The 22,253-nt window shown below is 41.2% G+C and overlaps 1 protein-coding gene across 1 annotated transcript in view; it reads right to left on the reverse strand.

Annotated features, from left to right (window-relative positions):
* The window catches only part of LOC115045680 (sterile alpha motif domain-containing protein 10-like), a 49,768-nt gene that overhangs the window by 15,510 nt on the left and 12,005 nt on the right, over window positions 1-22,253 (reverse strand). Inside the window, exons 3-4 of the mRNA XM_029505467.1 lie at window positions 14,968-15,152; window positions 4,891-5,059 (exon numbers count right to left, since the gene is read on the reverse strand). Of these exons, the coding sequence (XP_029361327.1) occupies window positions 4,891-5,059; window positions 14,968-15,152 (354 nt within the window). The remainder of the gene's footprint in view (window positions 1-4,890; window positions 5,060-14,967; window positions 15,153-22,253) is intronic.

A 22,253-nucleotide genomic window follows, 5' to 3' on the forward strand; every position in this document is an offset into this window, starting at 1 on the left:
ATCCAAAAGAGAGGAAGGTGAATCCTTCCACATAAAAGAACAAGCTTCAGATTAAAACTTTGATAATGAACTAGTTCAGCCTCTTCTTTCCCTGAAGGCCTCCATTCTGTATTACATTTCTGTGAGCTTGGATATACAGCGACATGAAGGTTGAGTGTGTAACCCTCCGGGCACATTTAGTATTTGACTCTCTTTATTTCAGTTTCAGGATTATTCCATCTATTGTATCTTTATCCTGTCTGCCTCACCTGGCACACACCTGGTGTAAAATTGTGACCTGCATCAGAATATATTACCTTGATTAGTTAAACAGAATATTAATGCAAGGTGTAAATTCATGCAGCAGCAGCTGGACGACATGTGGAGATGGTCTAACGTTCTTTATGATCAGCTCTTGACCTGTAAATGCAATCAGTGCAGTATGCAGTCCCGAGTGAGTAGCTGCACATGAGCTGAGGACTGCAGATGACATATTAATGAAGGTCTGACAGGTGAAGTCATCCAACCTTCTGACCTACAATATGTTTGCAATTTCTCGTCAGAATGTGGACAGAATGTAGATAACTATAAATAAAAATAGTAACTGAGGATGCAAATGCACCATTATTCAGATTACTAATCTAGAAACATATCACGGCACCCCAATAACTGCACACAGGGCCTGTGCCACAAAAGAACATTAGCACCACGGCATCCCATCTACTCAAAGGCTTTCGCATAGTCTGTCCACACTGAGTGCAATCCAAACCATTACTTGGCCTGAAAGTATAGTTGAAATAACAACATTCTGCTAAAGCAATAGGGATACTATATTATACTACATGTATTTGACTTAAAGTGACACTATGTCAAAACAAATGTATTCATATAGTGCCAGGTCATAGCACATTAAGGCACTTTACATATAGAGCAGGTCTTTAACAAACTGTCTGTGGAGTTTTTAAAGAGACCCAACAATTCTCTGTCTACCTTTTGAAAGATGAAATAGGAAATTTAAACACATTTTTTATGATAAGTTTAACTAATAGATAAGCAAACTATTCAGTGTCCTCTGGGTTTTTCTGCTACAGCTTTATTTGGTGTGAGATGGCCAGCAGTGACCTGAGGAAACCCAATTCGGCCGCTTGTACCCGCGATCTCGTTCTTTCAGTCATGACCCATCGCTCATGACCATAGGTGAGGGTAGGAACAAAGAACGACCAGTAGATAGAGAGCTTTGCCTTCTGGCTCAGCTCTCTCTTCGTCACAACAGTGCGGTAGAGCGAACGCAACACCGCCCCTGTTGCTCCGATTCTCCGGCCAATCTCATGCTCCACGTTACCCTCACTCTTGAACAAGACCCCGAGATGCTTAAACTCCTTCACTTGGGGTAAGGACTCATTTCATACCCGGAGTATGCATGCCACCGGTTTCCTGCTGAGAACCATGGCCTCAGATTTAGAGGTGCTGATCCTCATCCCAGCTGCTTCACACTCGGCTGCGAACCTGTCCAGTGAGGTCACAGGCCAATGGAGCCAATAGGACCACATCATCCGCAACAAGCAGAGATGTACCCCCCAGCTCCCCGAACTGCAGCCCGCCTCCCCCACGACTACGCCTCGATATCCTGTCCATGAAAATCACAAACAGGATTGGTGACAAAGCTCAACACTGGCGGAGGCAAACCCCCACCTGAAACAAGTCTGACTTATTGCCGAGCACTCGGACACAGCTCTCACTTTGGGAATACAGAGATTGGATGGCCCTCAACAGAGATCCCCTCACCCCATACTCCCGCAGCACCTCCCACAACATATACCGGGGAACCCGGTCATACGCCTTCTCCAAGTCTACAAAACACATGTAGACTGGATAGGCATACTCCCAGGCCCCCTCCAGGATACGTGCAAGAGTAAAGATCTGGTCCGTTGTTCCATGGCCAGGACGGAATCCGCATTGCTCCTTTTCAATCTGAGGTTCAACAATCAGCCGGACCCTCCTTTCCAGCACCTTGGAGTAGACTTTTCTAGGGAGGCTGAGGAGTGTGATCCCCAGTAATTGGCACACATCCTCTGGTCCCCTTTTTTAAAAACGAGAACCACCACCCCAGTCTGCCACTCCTTTGGTACTGTTCCAGACTTCCATGGAGCCAGTTCAGGTGGTTCGGGCATCTGATAAGGATGCCACCAAGACGTCTCCCAACGGAGGTGTTCCTGGCATGTCCAGCAGGGAGGAGGCCACGGGGCAGGCCAAGGACCAGGTGGGGAGATTATATCTCTACACTGGCCTGGGAGCGCCTTGGGATCCCCCAGTCAGAGCTGGCCAATGTGGCCGGGGAAAAGGAAGCATGGGGTTGTCTGCTGCAGCTGCTACCTCCGCAACCCGGCCCCGGATAAGCGGACAAAGATGAAGATGACCATCAGTCTATAGCAGCTAATTTTAGCAATCTTTTGACAGTAGTTGTAGTGAAATCGTTCATGTTTAGTGCAACTTTATAGATATTCTTTATGAAAAAAGCCACACTATGAAAGTATGCCTCCATACGTCTGCTTCTAAAATGTATAGTGAACCTTATTTTGCTAAATAGCGTTTTTAATACACAAATGATACCTTTGATATATGTTCATGTGGTGCATTAAAGAACAACTTTGCTTTGCTAAGCTTTGCTTATGAATAAGGAGTAATAAGAAGACCAGAGTGAACTGTAATCACATTGCACACATTGACTGACATTTCTGCATTTGACCAGTACTCTCTCCTATTACTGTCAATATTTGGGGAAAAATAGCAGACAGAGCGATAAAAGCAGACATGACAAAACGAATAAAAGCATGATAAAGGATGAGAGCATGAATCTTTATGGACCAATTAAATGTAGGAGCAGGAGACACTGAAGAAGCTACATTGACCTCAGGCAGTTTCACGTTAATGGTGCCCTTACTGAGAGACTTGAAGAAAAATCGATTACTTTTGGGTCACTGAACTAAGATGATACAGACACAGAATCTGTATCATCTGCTGGCAAGATCCAACTTCTTTCTATGTGTGAATGAATGTAGAAATGCACCTCTGCGTGTATGCAGATCAAATGATTGCTTGATATTGCTCAAGAGCAAAAATAAAATCCGGCTGGACCTCAGTAAGTGAATTCATACGAATAAAAAGATCTCAGCCTCCCTCTCTCTCTCTCTCTCTCTCTCTCTCTCTCTCTCTGCAAATACATAAAAAAAAATATCAAATCAGAGTTGCTGCAACTGTGACAGTGGCAGCCATGCTATCCCTGAATCCACTGTGGCAGTGTGCCTGTGTGCGCCTATGTGTTTGTGTATATGCGTGTGCATGCAAATATAAGAGAGTGGTGGCTAACCCTACGGCACAGAAGAGCAATCTGTTCTCTGTGAGACACGAAAAAAGAAACCGTTCTACCGTCTGGTCTGCCAAGGCTGGAGTGGGGATATGTACAAATCAATGTGTGCACAATGCCATCGGTTCACTGACAAATAAATGCGTGTGTGTGTGTGTGGGAGAGTGCGCTGTTTGAACTCGAGACACTACAACCCATCATTTTTTCCATAGCTTTTCCTTTCTTTTCCAAAAATAGACTGCAGTCCTTTTGTTACATCACATGAATGACTTTTAAATCTCCTTTGGAGAGATTTGGGTGTAAACCTGTTTCCAGTTGAAAACACTAAGCTGTGGAACCAAAAACCTAAAAATAATACTTGTGTGAAATTTAGTAAGCCTTTTTTAAGGTATTGGTTAGCAAATGTCTTAGCCCAAAGGAGTGTCACTGAGGTGAACACACAAGCTCTTAGGATAATAAAGGAGAGTTTCAGAATTCTTCAAGCCTGTCTTTATTTTGATAACAGTGTTGGTCACTATAACTATTCAGCATCTTTGTGGGAACACACTCTAAAAAAAAAGGACAAAATTAACGGCTTTGATTCTAAGATTGGTTGAGTTTGCCTAGAATAGATTTCCCGGGATAGTAGTTCCCAAATGAGCAGAGTTGGACAGATGCCTTCTAATAATTTCATGTGGTGTTCGAAACAGAGTGTAACACAGTCAAATTCTAATTATGCCAGACTGATGGCAAAGCATATATGTATGGAAGATACGAATCTTATCTGTATCTTTGCATTCACATTTATTCTGACATAGCTGAGGCAAAGACTGGCAATGTTGCACTGTAGGTGATATATCATTGTCCTACTGTTCCTACTGTCTTCCTAAAGGTTGGACCGACATCGTCATCATCTGACTGGTGGAGGCACAGACGTTCTCCTCAGCTCCACATGCATGGCACTCCCTCAGTCTTGCAGTTATTTCCATTTTGAGGACTACTGGCCTCAAGTTGGTCCTCTTTGACTCTGTCACGGTAAAACTATGGGCACAAGCCATATCTGTGACTGATACATTTAAACAGCCCCGAGGGTTCCAGAGGACGGGAGCTGGATTGACTCCGCGATGTCACATATGCAAATAAAATCCAAACAGTCTTACAAGATTTTTTTTTTTTTACTGTTACTTTTACTCCAGCTAGCAAATGAAATCTATCTGCAAGTACAACTTCACTATTCAATCTAAGTTAACTCAGAGCACATGAGGTGTAAAGTTCAGTTCACGACAAACTCACTTCGTATCCATTAGAGTCTTCTAAATGAAACACTTCAGGCTTGTAGTTTTTGAGTGGCTTATTTGTATGCATAGCAATATCGTTTCACTACAGACCTAAAAAGTACTGAGTCTATCCTTTAAAATCAGGCTGCAATGCTGTAAGACCACTCCTTGGTCAGCTTTATATGTTTTACACTTTTATAACATTTAATAATATCAGTATGTGCTTTAAGGAGGAAATCATTCTAGAAAACACCTTTTTATGCATTCAGGTTCATGTGTTGCGAACTGTACCTGTGATAGCATGATGAGAGAAGGCCTCGACATAGGTTAGGTAGTTGTGAGGGCAGTGTTTCTTAAGCCACTTGCAGACATCCTGCTGAGTCCACAGCACCACAGGTTTGGACAGACTGGACAGCGTAGGACTGGTATGATAAACAGTGAAGGCTTCACCTGGACGCAACTTAAAAAACAAAACAAAACAAAGCAAAACACAATAAGCACAAAACTTTATAATCACCACTGTGCTGCAGCAATTCTAATGTGAGTCATACATTAGGATTTTTTATTTTATTTTGTTAATGTTTAGCTTTTTGTTTTCACATAATCATCTTGTAATTGCTTTGGTGTTCTTGCATAGGCAGCATACTGAATTTTCAATTTTCATAAATATGAAATTAGTTGGGATAATTAATTCCACAGTTTGCACCAAAATTCCTTCTGGTAGTTTACTAATACACAAATAGAAAATGTACATTGCACAAAAAGTCATGAAATGGAAAACAGCTTATTAAAGGTCAGTCAGTACAAGATTGTGTAGCCTTTGTTATAACAGAAATATGAGCCACATGTGTCCTGTGTGGTTCATTTTATCATGTAATCATTTGAAAAGGTTATTTTTTTTACTCTTGCATGAGACAACTGAAATGCCTATAATGAGCTGAAATGAAACCAAATGTAAGCCGTTGTTAAAGTGAACATAAAGTTGAATAGCTTGTAGGAAGGAAAAGGCAAACAGATGCCTTTCTGATTCAGTGGCACTCCCACTTTTTCACCTTTCAACCTTAATTTAGAGTGGAAGATGCAAATTTTCGCTGCATCATGATATTTTCTCAGACATTAGATTATTCTAATTTGCTTCTTCACCCCTCTGTCAACAAAATATCTTCATGCAGTGATTACATTCCACATATAATTTTATCCACATAGCTGCTGACGATGGGTGGTGTCATAGCTGGTATGGCCTCATTCTGGAGGTCATTTTCTCTGGCAGCCCTGTTGTAATTATACAATCAGCACAACATTAATTTTGATTCTGTTGTCTTCATCATTTGGCTACACACCTTTATTCCTCTCACTATCTGTTTCGCTCTCTCCTTACTCTCTCCACACACTCCTTTTCTCTGATGCCTCTCTTTGTGTACCATGGGGAGGCGGGGGGGGGGCATTAATACAGACATTAATGAGGTCACAGCTAGTTTATATGGGCTAAAAAACACAACCATGTCGTTGTTCCCTTCAGCTCTCTCCCTTATATCTAATCACTCACTCATGTTCTGACTGTGCCAAGTCAACAACAAAAGACTTGGCTTATTTTCAGCAGAAAAACTCAGTCGTGCTGCCAAACTTTCCCCTTCATAACTGACTGCGTTTAATGGAATTATGCATGGTGAAATGTCATACACACAAATGCAAAATGTATGCATCCATGCAGCTGCATATTCAATGTTCTCCCTGATTCTTTTTTCTTAATGATGCAAATGCTAACTCCCAGAAGACCCCCACATGTCTGTATGCAATAGACAAAGGTTCATAACTATTTACTTTGCAAGCTCCGGTAATGAGATCTCCTCTTGTCAATTTAAGCACAATCAGCCTTCTCAACTTGTGGCTTATCTACTTGCTAAGTGTGTTCTGCTTTGTAGGTCCTAATTGAAAACACCTCCATTTCTCTGCCCCAGAGTGTTTGCTCATTTCCCAGTTTCCTCCACACATACTTCTACCCCGACTCAATGGAGCGATGAAGCCATTTTAATAACCCAAATTTACTGCTCGTCCCATTATTAAATAAGACATGGACATGCTTTACTTCTTATAAATGAGTTGGAGAGGACAGGAGAAGATAAAAATGTTCCCTCATCCTCGGATGGTCAGCATGTCTGGCAGCAGTGAAGGCAGCAGATGTTGTCATCGTCACAATCATCGTTTTTAAAAGTTGAATAAATGTTGCCGTGAATGAGTGCTGTGAATGCCTGGAAAATCAATACGTGTGTTAGACGAGACCAATAGATCTTCGTCTAAACAGAACCGGCTGTTTGTTCTCCCTAGTACCAAATATACAGGTCATAACCTTTAATGTGGATTGCTGAGAGGCTTCAGGGGAAATTAGAGTTATTTTATTTTTGAGTGTGTGAGAGTCCATTAATGTTGATAAATGTGCTTCTAAAGGGAATAGAGATGCTATGAGCTGCAAAACTGTGTGGCCAAATATGGGTGTGGTCGGTGTTTTTACACTTCTCTGGGCTCATTGTTTGCGTAATTTAACGTGTAATGTGTGTTGTACGGGGAATAGCTAAAACAGGGTTTGTGAATGTTTTTTAACATGGTGTTAAACATGATCGGAGGAGGGAAAATGGTTAAAATGTTGAATTTCCACTTCAACCCCCGACGTCACTATTCCTTTTGTTGACATCGTGTGTTTGGTGTTCACCATGTGCTTCCGCTGCATGAGAAAATGTGTGTGCTGGAATACATGAGGAGAGAAAGAACTGATTGCCCTGCTGGCTCTACAGGCTCTAACACTGAAGCATAAATCAGTGCTGCTACCTTAAGTACAGCTAAAGACTGGAAGGACAGGAAGATTCATAGTAACCTAGGGACATATTTTGTATAAGAAAAAAAGTACAATAAATACAGTATCCATTGTATGCTCTCAAAAAGATGACCAAAAATCTGTAATCATTTATCTTCAATAGCTTGTCTTTAATAGCTATGGAGGAATTCACATCATTAGAGCGAAAATAAAAAGTACTTTAGATCTGGAGAGGGATCATTTGGCACTCATAACAATTCTTGGAAACAGATAAAGATCTTTAGGTACAGAGTTGGAATGATTAATTATTGAATATTTCATGTGCCCCATTTGTTGACGCTTATTGGAATATGCAGTATGTCAAACTGAATACATTACACAGGAGACAAAGAAAGATGACAGGTAGAGGATTAACAAAGGCAGAAAATGACAAAGAAAGAGAAGAGTACGCAAGCGAGGGGGCTGCTCTGTGTGTGAGTAATAGCCCTCATCATCAAGAAGCCAGAGAAAAGGGAAATGGAGTGATAGCTCGTCATCAACACATCCTCTTTCCTTTTCCCCAATCGCCTTGCTCGGGCCTTTCTTCAGTCGTCCATCTTTGTGCAGCTCCTCTGGCCTATTCTCTGTTCTCCCTGCTCACCCCTTACTACCATTACTACCTGCCCCCGCCCCCGCAGAGACCTACTTCTGTCCAGCGGGAGGAGCTCCCTCATTTATTACAAACAGGAAAGGATGTGGAATGATGGGGCTGAAGGGAGGAGGAGAGACACAGGGGAAGTTGAAGCTGTATATAGAGAGGAAATGAGCCAAAATGTACTTCAATAATAATTGATTAAAAATATATATGAAAAAAAAAAAAGACATTTGATGATTAACATTTGAGTGGGCCTCTTCAACAATACAGTAGTTCCAAATAGTTCAGTTATGCTGCAAAACCGGAAAGAACAAAATAACACTCGTGTCTGTTCGGAGGAAGCATGATGTTGTAGTAGGTAGCACCACTGCCACAGCAAGAAAGTTGTGTTTGATCCCACCTCCTCAACAAACTGCTTTAATTAGGATGAAGTCAGCCAGCATGGAGAGCAGAAACAGCACATATTAGTACACTCATTAACATGTTGCAGTAGCTTTTATCCTGTTTCATCCATACAACCAACGTCGCTGTGAGGCAACCTGCAGACAAGTCAGAGAGTCAGGGCCAAGAAGTAACCCGGGCTTGAAACCCCTACTGAACACATTTTGCCATTTCTACGCTTCTATATAAATCAGAACAATCAAAATAGAACCCGAGTAGCTGTGAGCTGTCTTTATAACCGGGCTAATAGCTGACTGCCTAGCTGTAGTTTCACATAAGCACAGAACACATCTGAGTAACATTAACACCACGATGCCTTTGAAACCATAACTAATGCTGCACTTAGTGTTTTTCCATAGCGCTGTCCTCCTCCTTCCGTCTACATATGGTGACCTCCCTCTTTGAACTTTTTTATTGATTATTCTCTCCTTGAATTTGTCCCTAAGCTCATTTGTCCTTGCCTTACTTTGTTCTATCAGGTCTTCCTGCGCGCCTTGCCTGACACCCTCCCTCCTAGCTCTCCGTCGTTCCTCCCTCGATCTTTCTACTTCCATGCACTGAGCCGCTTTTTGTCCATTGAAGAGCTTGCGCTCCTATGCATGCGCATGTCCTGTCGCTCTGTGTAGCTGAGACTGGGATTAGCTGAAAGTCAAGGGAGCATGGGGAATCCTTAAAATTCAGTGTTTGTGGCCGCTTTTACTTCTCTTCTCTGCCTGCACATCCACACCCACACTCTGCCTCAGATCATCCAATGATGCTGTGCCCATAAATTGGAAGCAGCTGATAGTAGGTTTTGTTGAAGGCATGTTATATGTAGTTCTAGACTTCACTTTCCCATACTGTAACTTCATCTTACCTTAGGATCCAAAGTTCCTCTCCTCCGTCATCCCTATATGCTCTGCTCTGCCACCTAATGCTGTACCCGTCCATCTCTTTCTGCTGAGGCTCAAATCTTCAATCTGACTCTTCACACCCAAAGGCCCTGACACATCATGACACATGATCCTTCATATCATTTCCACACCCCTCTCCTCCATTTCCAATTTCACCTTACCCTTCATTCTTCTCCTCTGAGTAACACTGAATCCTCCCCCTTGTTCCTGGCAGTAGGCAATGCATCATTTAACAATCTACTGTCTCCAGTTGCTCACTCGAGGTTTGTGCATATGTGTGTCACTGTGATTCTGAAAGTGTTTAAGTGTGAACTTTTTTTGACTGTTGCTGTGCTAGTGAATGTGCGTTAGTAATAGTTTGCTTGGTACTAGTCTACCTTTAGTCCTCCTCAGCACTCTGAGTGTGTAAGCGTCTTTCAGTCAATTGAATGTGAGCGGCCTCTCTGTGGGTGGATGGCCAGATGGGATTTTCACAAAGCTCTCCGTTTAGCACGAGTCGAACATGTGTTTCAGACAGCACAACACATCACTGAGCGCCTGGACAAGGACAACAGAGACTAAACACTTCTGCCTCGCTGCTCAGCAGCTCTCAGTATTTCTCTGCTGGATGTTTGAAACCACAAGGATCCACTGTAGCATCTCTACGCCAGCGCAGCCATTACTAAACATGGTAACACATCTTTAATGACAACAAGATGAGACATTTGTCTGCACCTCTTAAGAATGACAGTTATGGGCCATAGTTTTTTCCTTGGGGGGAAAAAACTAACTAAAACTAAGGCTGTCTATTGCAAGGAAGTGTGATGCAAAGAGCTTTTTGGTTGTAAAACACAGACACTTTGTTCGCACAACCACCCACACGCCTCCCAATTCAGTTTTGTGACAGACCGCAAATATCACACTACTTCCGTCTTTCCTTCTGAGAGGGGAAAATCAATTTGTATTATTTATTTATTATTTATTTATTTCTAAGAGGTGGTTCCTTGCCAGAGAAGTTTTCAAGGAACCCCCCAAAAACTGATAATTTCTCCCTCTTGAAATTATACGACAACAACAAAAAATCCCCTCCTGATATGACTTAGAAGTTTCATATGAAAAGTAATTGTGAGTGCCAGTTAAAAAGATGTGTACTCGATTAAAAGATCAAATATTTTCTAACGAGACTAAAAGCATAGAACTAATACGCATCTGTCAGCTAGCTGATGTACAACAGTGCTTCCAACAAAGGTTAAGGTCACCATGCCGACATGGTCATATTGACAAAACTAACATGCTGATTTTAAGCAGTTTAAACGTTTTTTAGTGTTGGCATGCTATCGTGTGCTAATGAGCACTGAAGACACCAAGTATATTAGGTGATGGTAAAATCGCGTTGCTCTAACTTAATTTCTTAAAGTTTTTTAAAGATCCGAAAAGGATGGCAAACTAAATGCAAATACTGAATGACTGAAGTTAGGTCAAATCCAAAAAACCTACAGCAAAAATTTAGTGAAGAAGGAGACAAAGTCAAACTAAAATTCAAAAAAGGTAATCCAAAAAACAAAAGACTGGCAATATTAGGACTGCAGAGCAATGCTTGAGGGAATGAGCCTGGAGGCAGCAGAGCAAAACAGACCAACTGACAAACACAATGTAGAAGGCAGAGACTAAAATACACAAGGGTAATTACTCACAGGTGAAACACACTGAGGTGGGGCAGACAATCACAGGGAGGGCAGGACAGGAAGTAAATTAACTTGAGACAGAGATGGGAAGATTTTTTTTTTTTTTTTTTAAAGGAGAAAAGAAATGAAGCAAACAAAGAGTGCAAACATAAGGTAGCCTATCTGTCAGTGCAAACCATGGCAGAGCTCTACATTTGTGTACAATAGAGGCCACACTCATAAATCACATCATTTGATGATATTCACGCTGCGATACAGAATGGCACAGAGCAACATAGTGATGCGAAGCTGTAGCAGGGCTGTAGCGCGCACGCGGTGCAGTATAAAGTTTGACCAGTAATTCGAAAGCAAACTCGCATGACAGTCACAGCCACAGTAACTAATGATGGATTCAAAACATGAATTCAGTTTGTGTGTGAAATAATGAGCTCGACCGGCGACAGCTATGTTAACAACGGAGGATGTATCGCATTCATTTCTGTGCGCTGAGTGGTCAGAGTTAGAGGGTTTTGTATGTTTCAGCTTCGTGCTGGTGTCAACTGAGAAGGTCAGCTGCTGTGTACGGTAATGAAGGAGGAGGAATGATCACGCACTCAGTCCGTTCTCATTCCCCCATGCAGCGGAAAACAGACTTATTTCCCGTAACAGGTTTGTTTCTGATACAGAAACTCTAGGTGCAGTACCTGCTGTTGGTCCTTAAACTGGGGTGTGTTATTTCTCCCTCCCCAGTCTCATGTAAAGTTTCACCCACAAGCTAAGTGAAAGGCTGCAAAATGAGATCCGCACACAAACCGGTCCCCTCACCCCATCTGGCTTCCTGAGCAACAGCCGATCCAAGGATGGCCCAGAAGGTGCACAACCTACACTATTTGGATAATATTTGGAAAAATGCCATGAGTACATAACTCTGCATACAGCTCCACCTGCAGCGATGTAACAAAACAAACGAGCATAGAACCTCTTAAACTATTTAGATGAGTCACTGAGTCAGAAGCAGTAACACTATTTCACCTGGTTGCAGTAACACAGTCAACACATAGCCTTTCATTTTCAGAAAATAATAATAAAAAAAAAAAAAAAGGTCTATTATATTGGAAAAAAATAAATCATCCCAGTTTATCGCTGTTTTTTTCTATTCTATTTTTTTTTTCTATTTTTTCTATTTATTTACAAAAGTGGGGAAAAGAGAAGCAGCATAACGGAGGGGGGAGTCACAGGTCAGTCTTAATATAACCCAGAGGCTTATATGAATTTAGCCCCTCCCCCAGACCATGTGAGGATCACATTGATTAGAGATCATATCTAACAAAACAAGCAGTTTCTTCTTTAGACCAAAATACACCATTAGTGGCTTCTACACCCTTGAGTCAAATGTCCTATTTACCTAATAATAAGATAATCTAACCCACAGTCAATCAGGTATAACCCAAATTCTTCACAAATGCAAGTGACAGCTGTAGCCGCTATAGTCAGCCAGCTCTGTTTTGACCTGGAGACTGGGGAAGAACACGGCTTCTGAGATGAGTATGAATGATGACTCTGTTTTATATTACTAGTGTTAAATGTTACTGCAGATGATGCTTGTAAAGTTGCTTTATTGTGGTTTGTGCACTCACCAAAGCAGAGGGGGCTAATATGTATATGGATGTGTAGTTTAGTGTAGGATAGTAGGACGTAATGTTATGTCTGCGTTAGATAAGGTGAGGAAAATTCCCCAAGCTTCACCTTATATATAAATATAAGCTGAGCCGTGTTTCATTAAATTGACTCCCTCATCACAGCTCATGGTTGAGAAGCCAGCGTAATGAAGAGTAATGTAATCATCACTCTTGAGAAAACGAGGTGAACAAACACTGCTACGCAAAACTCATACAGACAACAAGTAAGCGACACACACATACACACTCACAGATGTTTAAGTATTACAGATACAGGAATGGACACTGAGAAATGTTGTGAACACAAACACACGCGCACACACACACAGTGGACTTCGCTTCCATTTGTTGCATAAAGCAGCTTGTTGCCACATTGAAATGATAAGCCTTACTTTTTCACGCTATAGACAATGTTTAATTACTCAGTCTTTGTGTAATCACATAGAAACAGCTTCCCACTTGTCTTTTATTTTGCCTTTTATGGCTATTATAGCTGAGGGGGCACTCTTTTATGGATTATTGAAAAATCTTGCCGTGCATGTGTAATATGTTTTACAGCCTCGCAGGTCCAAACGTTATTAAAGGCAGTAGGGAGACAAAACAAATGAGCTCCTGTGGCCTATCTGCTTTCTTTCAGGTGAGGAGTAAGAACCAGGAAAGTGGCTTTTTTATCATACGTTCAATTTAGGTCAAACATGGGCTGAATACCTTAAAATAGATTTTTTTTTTTCCCCCCCCTGTCCTCTTTGTTTTGCTTCTCTCTGGTGCTGCACAGATGGGAATCCATTTTGCACGAGAGCGATGCGTGGAAATAAACGATGCTCTCGGTGCTTACATTACACTGCCGATAGACTGAGCCACCAAGCAGCCATTTCTCACCACCCAGTCAGCACTTAAGTGACTTTCATATCTGGCATTTATATCTGTCACTTCTGTTAAAGATGCTGCACAGCTTCAGGATAAAAGCATCCATCTGTGGAATAAATGAGAATTTTAGATATATAGAAGAGGCGATATTAACTGTAAATTCTTCAGCCTGTTTTCTGTGCACCGTGTGCTACCTCGGACCGTATAAGAACTGTTACATCACAAGATATGAGGCAACCCCTTCTCTGTTATGCAACCATTTTCCCTTTGGGATTGTCTACCAGAGGGTCAGATGAGACCAGCCAGCATCAAGTACAAGATAAAACAATTAGCCTCTGTGTTACTGCCATGATTTGGCAGATCGAGATGCAGCACTGATGTTAGATTGTCTACCACTGTGTGTGTGCGGCCTGCTTTAGAGATGCTGCTCAGAAAACCCAACGCCTTTATGAGCTATACCAGTTAATTTACTCTTGAACAATATCAAATTCCTTCAAAATTGCCCACAAGGGAAATATTCTCTCTTAAAGGTTTACTCTAGCTAAATAAAATATTTAATCTTACACAATAATCTAACACAAAATCACAACAGTGAGCTGTTATATTTTTTAAACTAATTATAACATACAGTAAAAATACAAAGTTTTTCAAATAGATCACAACATCAGTAGGATCCATCTTAATGTGCTGAAAGTACAAAAAAAAAAGCTAAATGTGTAAAAAAATTATATCTTTCATAGCATTCATCATTCATTCAAATCATACATGTATAAACATACATAGTTAACCTTTAACAGGAAAGCTAATACCTATGATCGGAGTAAATGCCAATTTGTGCCTGCCTGCTTTTTTGTTATACAAGATAATTATATATCTCGTATATGATCATGCGCCGTTTTACCCAAAGAGACAGAAAATGTTTTGACTTGAATGTGTCAAAAAAAATCCAAAAAATAAAATGAACTAAATCCTACATACTAGATTTAAATACTACCTAAATGCGAAATAGGCTGAAATGACTTTGAGCTACATTGCAAAATCTGACAAGAATGGAGATTCATAAAATATCATTTTTTTAATTTTGGTAATGAGCAAAACAAACATGCTTTCTTCTCTTAAATTACTGTGAATGCCCAGTGGCAAGAATATATTCTTTTTGAAAACTGCTAATTGACCACAGATTATGCAGAAATCATTTTACTGCCAATTGCTTCGCCATTTAAACCAAGTTTTCTTCTTTTTCATGTCTGTTATGGTCCAACCCGTTCAGTTCTGAGCTATTGCTTGAAAAGACTTATTTTAGCTCTCTGTAATCTATTTTTTAGTAGGGAGAACATATGAAAGTCATTCACATGCGGTGAAAAAACTCAAAAACACTCCGTTTGTGTGGACGTCTTAGTACCTGGATGCCCTCTGTGCCAGGCTGCTGCAGCAGCTTGACAGTGCGAGTGTGTGCTGTCTTTTGGCTGCGGCCATCGTGCCAGGTCAGGTTGCTGCCTCCGGCACGGCGTGGCAGCTGGTAGCTCAGCTCCTCAGCAGACACTGTGTGCTCCAGGGAGGCACGGCAAAAACTGAAGCTGGACGCCGCTGAGAGGAGAGAGGGAAGAAAGGAAAAGAGAAGCAGAGGGAGATGAGCAAACACCAATAGCACGTTGCATTATCTTTGTTCAGGATGTTTGCATACGCATTGTCCATGAACTGAGTGGTAAGAAAAAAAACACAACAACACCAACAAAAAACAAAAAAAAACTCACAACAAAATGAATGATTGATAATCCTCAAAGAGCTTAACAGGCCGCATTCACTCCAGATTACACACTCTGTGTCCTGACTGAACTACAAACAGATGACTGTTTTGGTGATGCTGGTGAGCAGTGGTGGGACTGTGATCTGCAGTTATTCTGAGTGAGTATTCACAGAGACTGCACATGATTTAAATTAGTTTTCTCTCTTGGTATTTGTTTGAATTATGTATCGCGAAGATTAGATTGCAGGACTTAAGGTATTCTACATTCTCCCATATTACATAGTTAACTCTCATACATCAGTATATAATCTAGAAATATATTTGTAAATGCAGTCAGCTGCACATCAGCTAAAAGTGGAACGAGGCGTGATTAATGTCGCATTCATTACTTATTAATATGAAAAAATGCTTTTTACAAAGGAACATTGTCAGAGCATTCTTTGAGTAGTGCCTCATTTTGTCTCAGATGAATGACTCTTCATTTCTTCTCTACCCTTCTTCTTGTGGACAAGAAATAAAAAAGGTGACTTGATTTATTTGAACCCAGTTTGTAAAGGGTTAACCCTAACCCAACCCTAAACCCTTATAAAACGTCTTTCCAGTATCATTCATCCATTTATTTCTCATATGTTTCCTCTGTTCATTATCATCATTATCAGACATTTTTTCTAAACTGTGTAATAATAACTATATGAATTTATGAGTGAAGGCCGACCTATATCATTCACATCATCGTGAGGTTTCCATAAGCTTGAACTTTGACCTTTTTGCCTATGAAAATCAAAATCAGTTCATCTTTGAAACTATCATGTTCATGAGGATAACATGGGCATTCATACCCACATACTCACAGACAAGGCAAAAGCATAAAAGCTCTGGCCATAACACTTCAGGCATGAAGGCGTAAGTACAACCTTGCACTCCTTCCAGCAACAAGAGAGAACAAGGCTTCACTTCTTAAAATGCCTGACAGACCACTGAGACTGGTTGAATGGCAGTAAAGGCTTCCGGGAAACATCAGGTTCTGGATGCAGGTGAGAAGAGCAGGAAAAAAAAAAAAAAAAAAAAAAAAAAAATCCCTCAACCAAACAAAGAATCCTGGTCATATGAGCACTGTTGAATTCACACAGCCATAATGGAGCAATGAAAAAGAGAGTGGAGATGAAAGAGAAGAAGGGCCTGTCAGAAATCATTGATGTGTAGCCTGTTCTTCCTCTGTCTCTCATATACATCTCTTTCTCTTTGCTGTTATTTCTCGTGCTTCACTCCTGCTTCCCTCACGTCTGTATGTTGCTGCATCTCGAACAGCAGCATCCTTCTTGTTTCCTCCCTGCCTGTATTTCTCTGCCGCTTCCAAGTAGTCAGGTCTTTGGGTTCATCGAAATAAACTAAACCCAACCCTAATGTAATTACTGCCAGTCAGACTGAGGAGGAGGAGACAGGAGGAAGAAACGTGGGAAGCTTAGCGCCTTGCAGCCCTAAAGACCTGCCAATCTCACTGAGAGAGACAAGAGAAAGCCCAAAACCAAGAACAAGTCAGACAAGAAAGCAAGTGAGGAGTGGGGGGGGGGGGTGCTGTAAATTAGCTTTTGATTCATGCAAACTGACAGAAAACTGATCAAACTATAGTGAGGTAAAAGAGCTCAAGGATGAGGCGAGGAGACACATTAATAGACCATGAAAACAACTACATTTCACAAGCTACATGTATTAACGACAGAGCTCTCCAAGTCTCACACAGACACCGCCCAGTACTGAAGGTGTGTAGCGGCATGCCTTTCCATCTCCACTGAAATCTCAATTTCTGCCATGTTGCAGGCCTTGCCACCTCCAGCAGTCATAAAATCAGGACAAAGCACTCATTCTGCAAGCTTTAATGGACTTTGTCAGCTTAACCTCTTGGCAAAGGGCACGGCTCAGAATTTCAAATAGGCCAATAGAGATTAAGTAACCTCACCTTCCTACTGACGTCTTTTTTGAGATGACATTGTAATGTAAACCTCAGCTGGAGGATTTAAGAAACACAAAGCTGAGAGGAAATGCAAAGGGAGTATAATGTAATAAGACTGAATGAAAAGGATTTAGCTGTGCTAAAGCTGACCATCTATAAATGGATCTTTTAATCATATACCACTCAGCAGAGAGGGGTTATCTATCACCTGCCCTTGTCTTTCTGAACATGCTTTTGATCAACCTGGACAAGTGCCAAATCTCCTCCGTCCTATTTATCACTAACTGCTGGTGTATTATCTCTTGCTGCCCTTGTGGTTGACTTTTATCACCTCCATTTGTGAGAGTGGAGGAAAGACAAGGAATGATGGAGGATGGACGGAAAGCAAAAAAGCCCGTTATGTATCACCTGAGTTACAGTCACTGAATGAAGAAGCGATGGAGTGCATTTTTAAATAGCTCAAGAATCCAACTTCAGATGGATGTGAAAATAAAAAAAGGCAAAAGGAAAGAGCAAAATGTTGTTGGTGCAGGTGACAAACACCAAGGTCAAAGTATTAGACAGGTGTTTGTGTCAGTCACTGTGTGTATGTGTGTGTGCGTAGTTGCGCGTTCCGGAGGATGTTAGGTCAATATGACACAGCCCAGTGAAGTGTAACCTTATATCGCCTCCTCTTGACTGACTAGCATATCTGCTCCTCAGAGTGGCTGCTAAACCTCAGTGGTATTCCCTTCTGAGAAGGTAATTAAATGGTTAGGTGTGGTAGCCTGAAAGGTCGTTCCAAGCCAAATCCCACAGTAGATTAACGTGGCATCACTGGATATTATTAATTTAGTGAGCATCCAAATTAGCCTACATGGACTATTTTGCTGTGTAGGCTTTTTCGCAGAAGTTTGATCTTTGTATAACCTTGGCATCAACTTCGGACCAGCCCGAGAGCGTTCGCCTCATCTTCTCGTGGGGAAAGCGGTCTGGTCTAATCCCTCTTCAAGGATCACAGAGATGGTACGGTGGTGGATTTCTGTGGCATGATATTGGCATCAACATCCCTCCCTACGCCGACCACCTCTTATTCAACTCACAGATAAAATTTCTATTTGCAGTGCAAGTTCTGTACGAAAGGGGAGAGTTATCCTCATTCCTCTGTAATCTGCAAGAAGGTGAAACTTCATCATGCCGATTTCATGCCTCAGTAATGTACCTTAAACCTGAAGTCCAAATATAGCATCAAAAAGACCATTGCTGCCAGCCCCACCAACACATCTACCAGTGATCCGGATTTGTAGGTGCTGCAATACGTTGGGGGTAAAGCAAAAGGCTATTTACAACTCTTCCACTTGAGCAGACCCGGTTTTAACCTCAGGAATGAGCCATGAAATTACTCCATTTTGAAAGAGCAGGGGGGAGAAAAAAAAAGAAGAAGAATTTGGTTGCACTTTTAAAAATAAATATAAAACTGTGGACCCCAGGGGTTTTTCCCATGATTCATTGCAGTCTATTATAGACTGTGACATGAGACATTGTTGCCGAGGCTGGGGCTGAGGTTTACCTCTCACAAGCTATCAGTGTCATTGGGAATGTGGCGATAGGGAATGGGAGTAAACAATGGGACGTTCACAATGCAGCCTGATTGAGGATAACAGCACACCAACTCTCATTAGGACACAGACGAGGGAAATGACAAATGAAAACTGTGCGTATACAACTGTGTGTGTTAGTGAACACCTCCACGCTCGTGCATACGTGAATATGACTCACAATGCCAGCATGAGGACTCATGTGTATCTACACATTCCGTGTCTGATTGTTATTGAGGTTAGTGGATCTGAATAAAGCTGTGAGTGTTTGAATGTGTGACGAATATGAAATCTGAACCCTGGATCCAGACAGACAACGCCCAGTGTGGCCAAGAACACACAGGTGGCGTTGACATTTCCTTTATGATTCTGATCATCAAATTCAACCGCGCCATGAGAGCATAAAGCAGAGAAAAACAAAGGCTGGTTCGAAAAAAGCCAAACGGACACTGGCTTCTTGTCTTTGGACAGCGCAGTGTGAGGAAAAAAAAAAAAAAAAAAATCTGGAAGGTGCAGCATCCAGGACAGGATGACTTTAATTCTGCCACTATCCACCCGTGTTCCCACAGAGACAGACAGAACTATTGATTATCCATCACCCTGCCAGAGAACATACAATTACAGATCACTTAAGATAAAGCAAACAAACACACACACACACAATCACAGACAGCCACAGTCCACCTAACTCTTCCAACCGAGGCCACTGGCTGTCATACCCACTCATGCTCAAAGGAACTCGCATAAAAGGAGCAAGAGGAAGAATGACACAGAAGAGGGGATGGGATACGGAGGTCTGACATGGTCATGGCCTCTTAAGAGGATGAAGAAATTAGCTGAGGATGAATGTAGACACAGAGCGATGGAGAAAAAAAAAAATCAGATGATGTTAACAAAAGCAATGGAAGTTGAAAAATTATGCTTCCGAGTGTTTGATATTAATTGCATCAGGTAATGGAGAAGGGGGGAGAGGGAGCGCTTATGGAAATCACGTGTTTCTGTTATTTTCTGCCCTTCACAGCCACATCTGTCACTATGATTTTGGAGAGATTACATCTCAGTGACATTTGGTTATTCAGAGCAAATGTCAGTGGAGGAGGAAGGAGAGCGACCAGGTTGAGTAATGGGATGTGAGGTTTGGATATGTCTTGATCAAACTAGGGAGGAGACAAAATCAGTAAGTGTGTATGTATGTGCACTATTATCCCAATCATAAGTATTCTTGTTTCAAGAATCATTCCAGCAGTGACACAAAATGGAAATCTTACTTTGCCGTCCCTTTGATAATCTAGTGCAGATTAGAAGATAAATCCACCAGTCGATTAGGCACCCAAACACCAACATGCGTTCATCTTCAACTTTTCAGGTGACCGCGTGCTGCAGTTGTAGAGCAGCTCTCAGTTGTCAAAGACTCAAAAGCAAGGGAACAAGTGAGCCAGACAAACAGCAGCTTTTGTATAGTTGTATAGTATGTATAGTATAGTACACAACGTGTTTGACAGTCTAGCCCAAAATTACGCTCAGACATCTCATATACAATGTAAGGTTATCAATTATATTAAAAAATCATATAAATCAATGAATGAAATATTATCACATCATTATTTGGTAATTATTGCCTTGGTACCTGCAGGCACCAAGGCTTATTTGTCATTGTACAGGCTACAATTAGTAGACAATTAATCACACAATAGGATATAAGGAAATTCTGCTTACTCTGTGTAGTTTATAGCACATCGTTTAAAACATAGACATCCCTGATATGGGTGACTGAATAAGCCACCAGAGAGAGAGCTGAGTCACCAATATCCTGTCTTCCACACAACCTAATATATATATATATAAACACCCCCTTTGCTATATTTTCAGCCACTGCGAGTCAGACTAAAGAAATTCGAGAAAGAGAGAGAGGGGATGAAGTGTGGCAAAAGGCCACAGGGCTGAACTAAAATCAAACCTGTCACTGGGACCCCACTCAGCTATCTTTACCGGTAGATATCAACCACTGACAGTGAGGCTATTCGCAGAACTTATCGTTAATAAATGAAGTGATGCGTGAGAAAATACGATGCATGCTGACCTGTAGTCATTCACTACCGGATGCAACATGTTATTGCCACACTGGCAACACGAGGAAAACAACCACGCAACTATTCAAAATTTTTAAATAATGTTTAACAATGCACGTAAATATGTGGGATCACTTGTCTCCCCGTCCTCCCCAATCAATAATAACACAGAGTAACAAATCGCACACTGATATTTCTGTTATAAGTTGCCGTTCCTTTATTGTCCCCATCTATTTCTTATTGAAATGTCCATTTTATTGCTTTATTGCCCTCTATCTTGTGTATTTGTTCTTTATTATTTATTTATTTTTTTTTACATTTATTCATGTATTACTCCTTTATTACACAAGCAAGGGTGCTGTCATTGAATGTTTCAAGGGGTCAAATACTAGCTGACTGATGTCAGAATGTTTAGATGGACTATCCTTCTCCCAAGACCTGAGGCTGGAGGTTGAAAAACAAAAATGGATACTGCCAGTCAAGGTATTGACAACTGAGGCATTTCGCTAACTAGCCTGTCTGACAGCAGGATAATTTAACCTGATGCGTGTTTGCAGTGTGTGTGGGTATGAACTGTGGCCTTTGGGCTATGCCTCTTGTTACGTATTTGGAAACTACTGCACACATTGTCCTCAGTTACTTTGACCCTGAAAATTGTGCTGCTGTCCACATTCACAACCGTAAGATGCATTAATCTGCATTTGCATGATTGATATACAGTATAATCACCATATAGGGTGGACAAAAACAAAAGCATCAGTGTTTCTCTTATGATGCTTTAAGTGCTTGAGCACTTCAAGGACACACACTATCTGTGTTTATTTGCATGATCTTGTTTGCGAGATATTGAATTATTATTCAACAAGCCAGCCTAAGTGGTCAAGTAATCAGACGATCAATCTTTCCCCACACAACAGCTACATTGCCATCACTGTTATAAGAATTTTGGATGAATCCATCCATATTTGTAGTTAGGGGATCCAGATGGGTTGAGGCATTAGATGGGACAGAGAATGAAAGGAGGATAATTAAATGTTCACACTGAGAGAACGTGGCTTTATGCATGTTTAAATAGTTTGGAATACATATGGCATGGGCCTCCAAAGGCCGGCAGCATAAAGGTGAGGATAAGCTGTGATGGATCAGATGGGTTGAATACCTGTGATAGGTCAAAAGCAAGTAGTTAACTCAAGATAGTTTCCTATTTCATTGTCTCTATTATTGATTGAACATGTTTCAGATAAAAAAAAAAACAACAACTTTAGACCCACCTGAAATGTTGTGCCCTTTACACTGTCATTTTAGGATTTCTAAAATTTCAGAGTAGTGAGAGGTTGCTGCACT

Source organism: Echeneis naucrates, chromosome 7 (assembly GCF_900963305.1).
Source record: "Echeneis naucrates chromosome 7, fEcheNa1.1, whole genome shotgun sequence".
In the NCBI taxonomy this organism is placed as follows: domain Eukaryota; kingdom Metazoa; phylum Chordata; class Actinopteri; order Carangiformes; family Echeneidae; genus Echeneis; species Echeneis naucrates.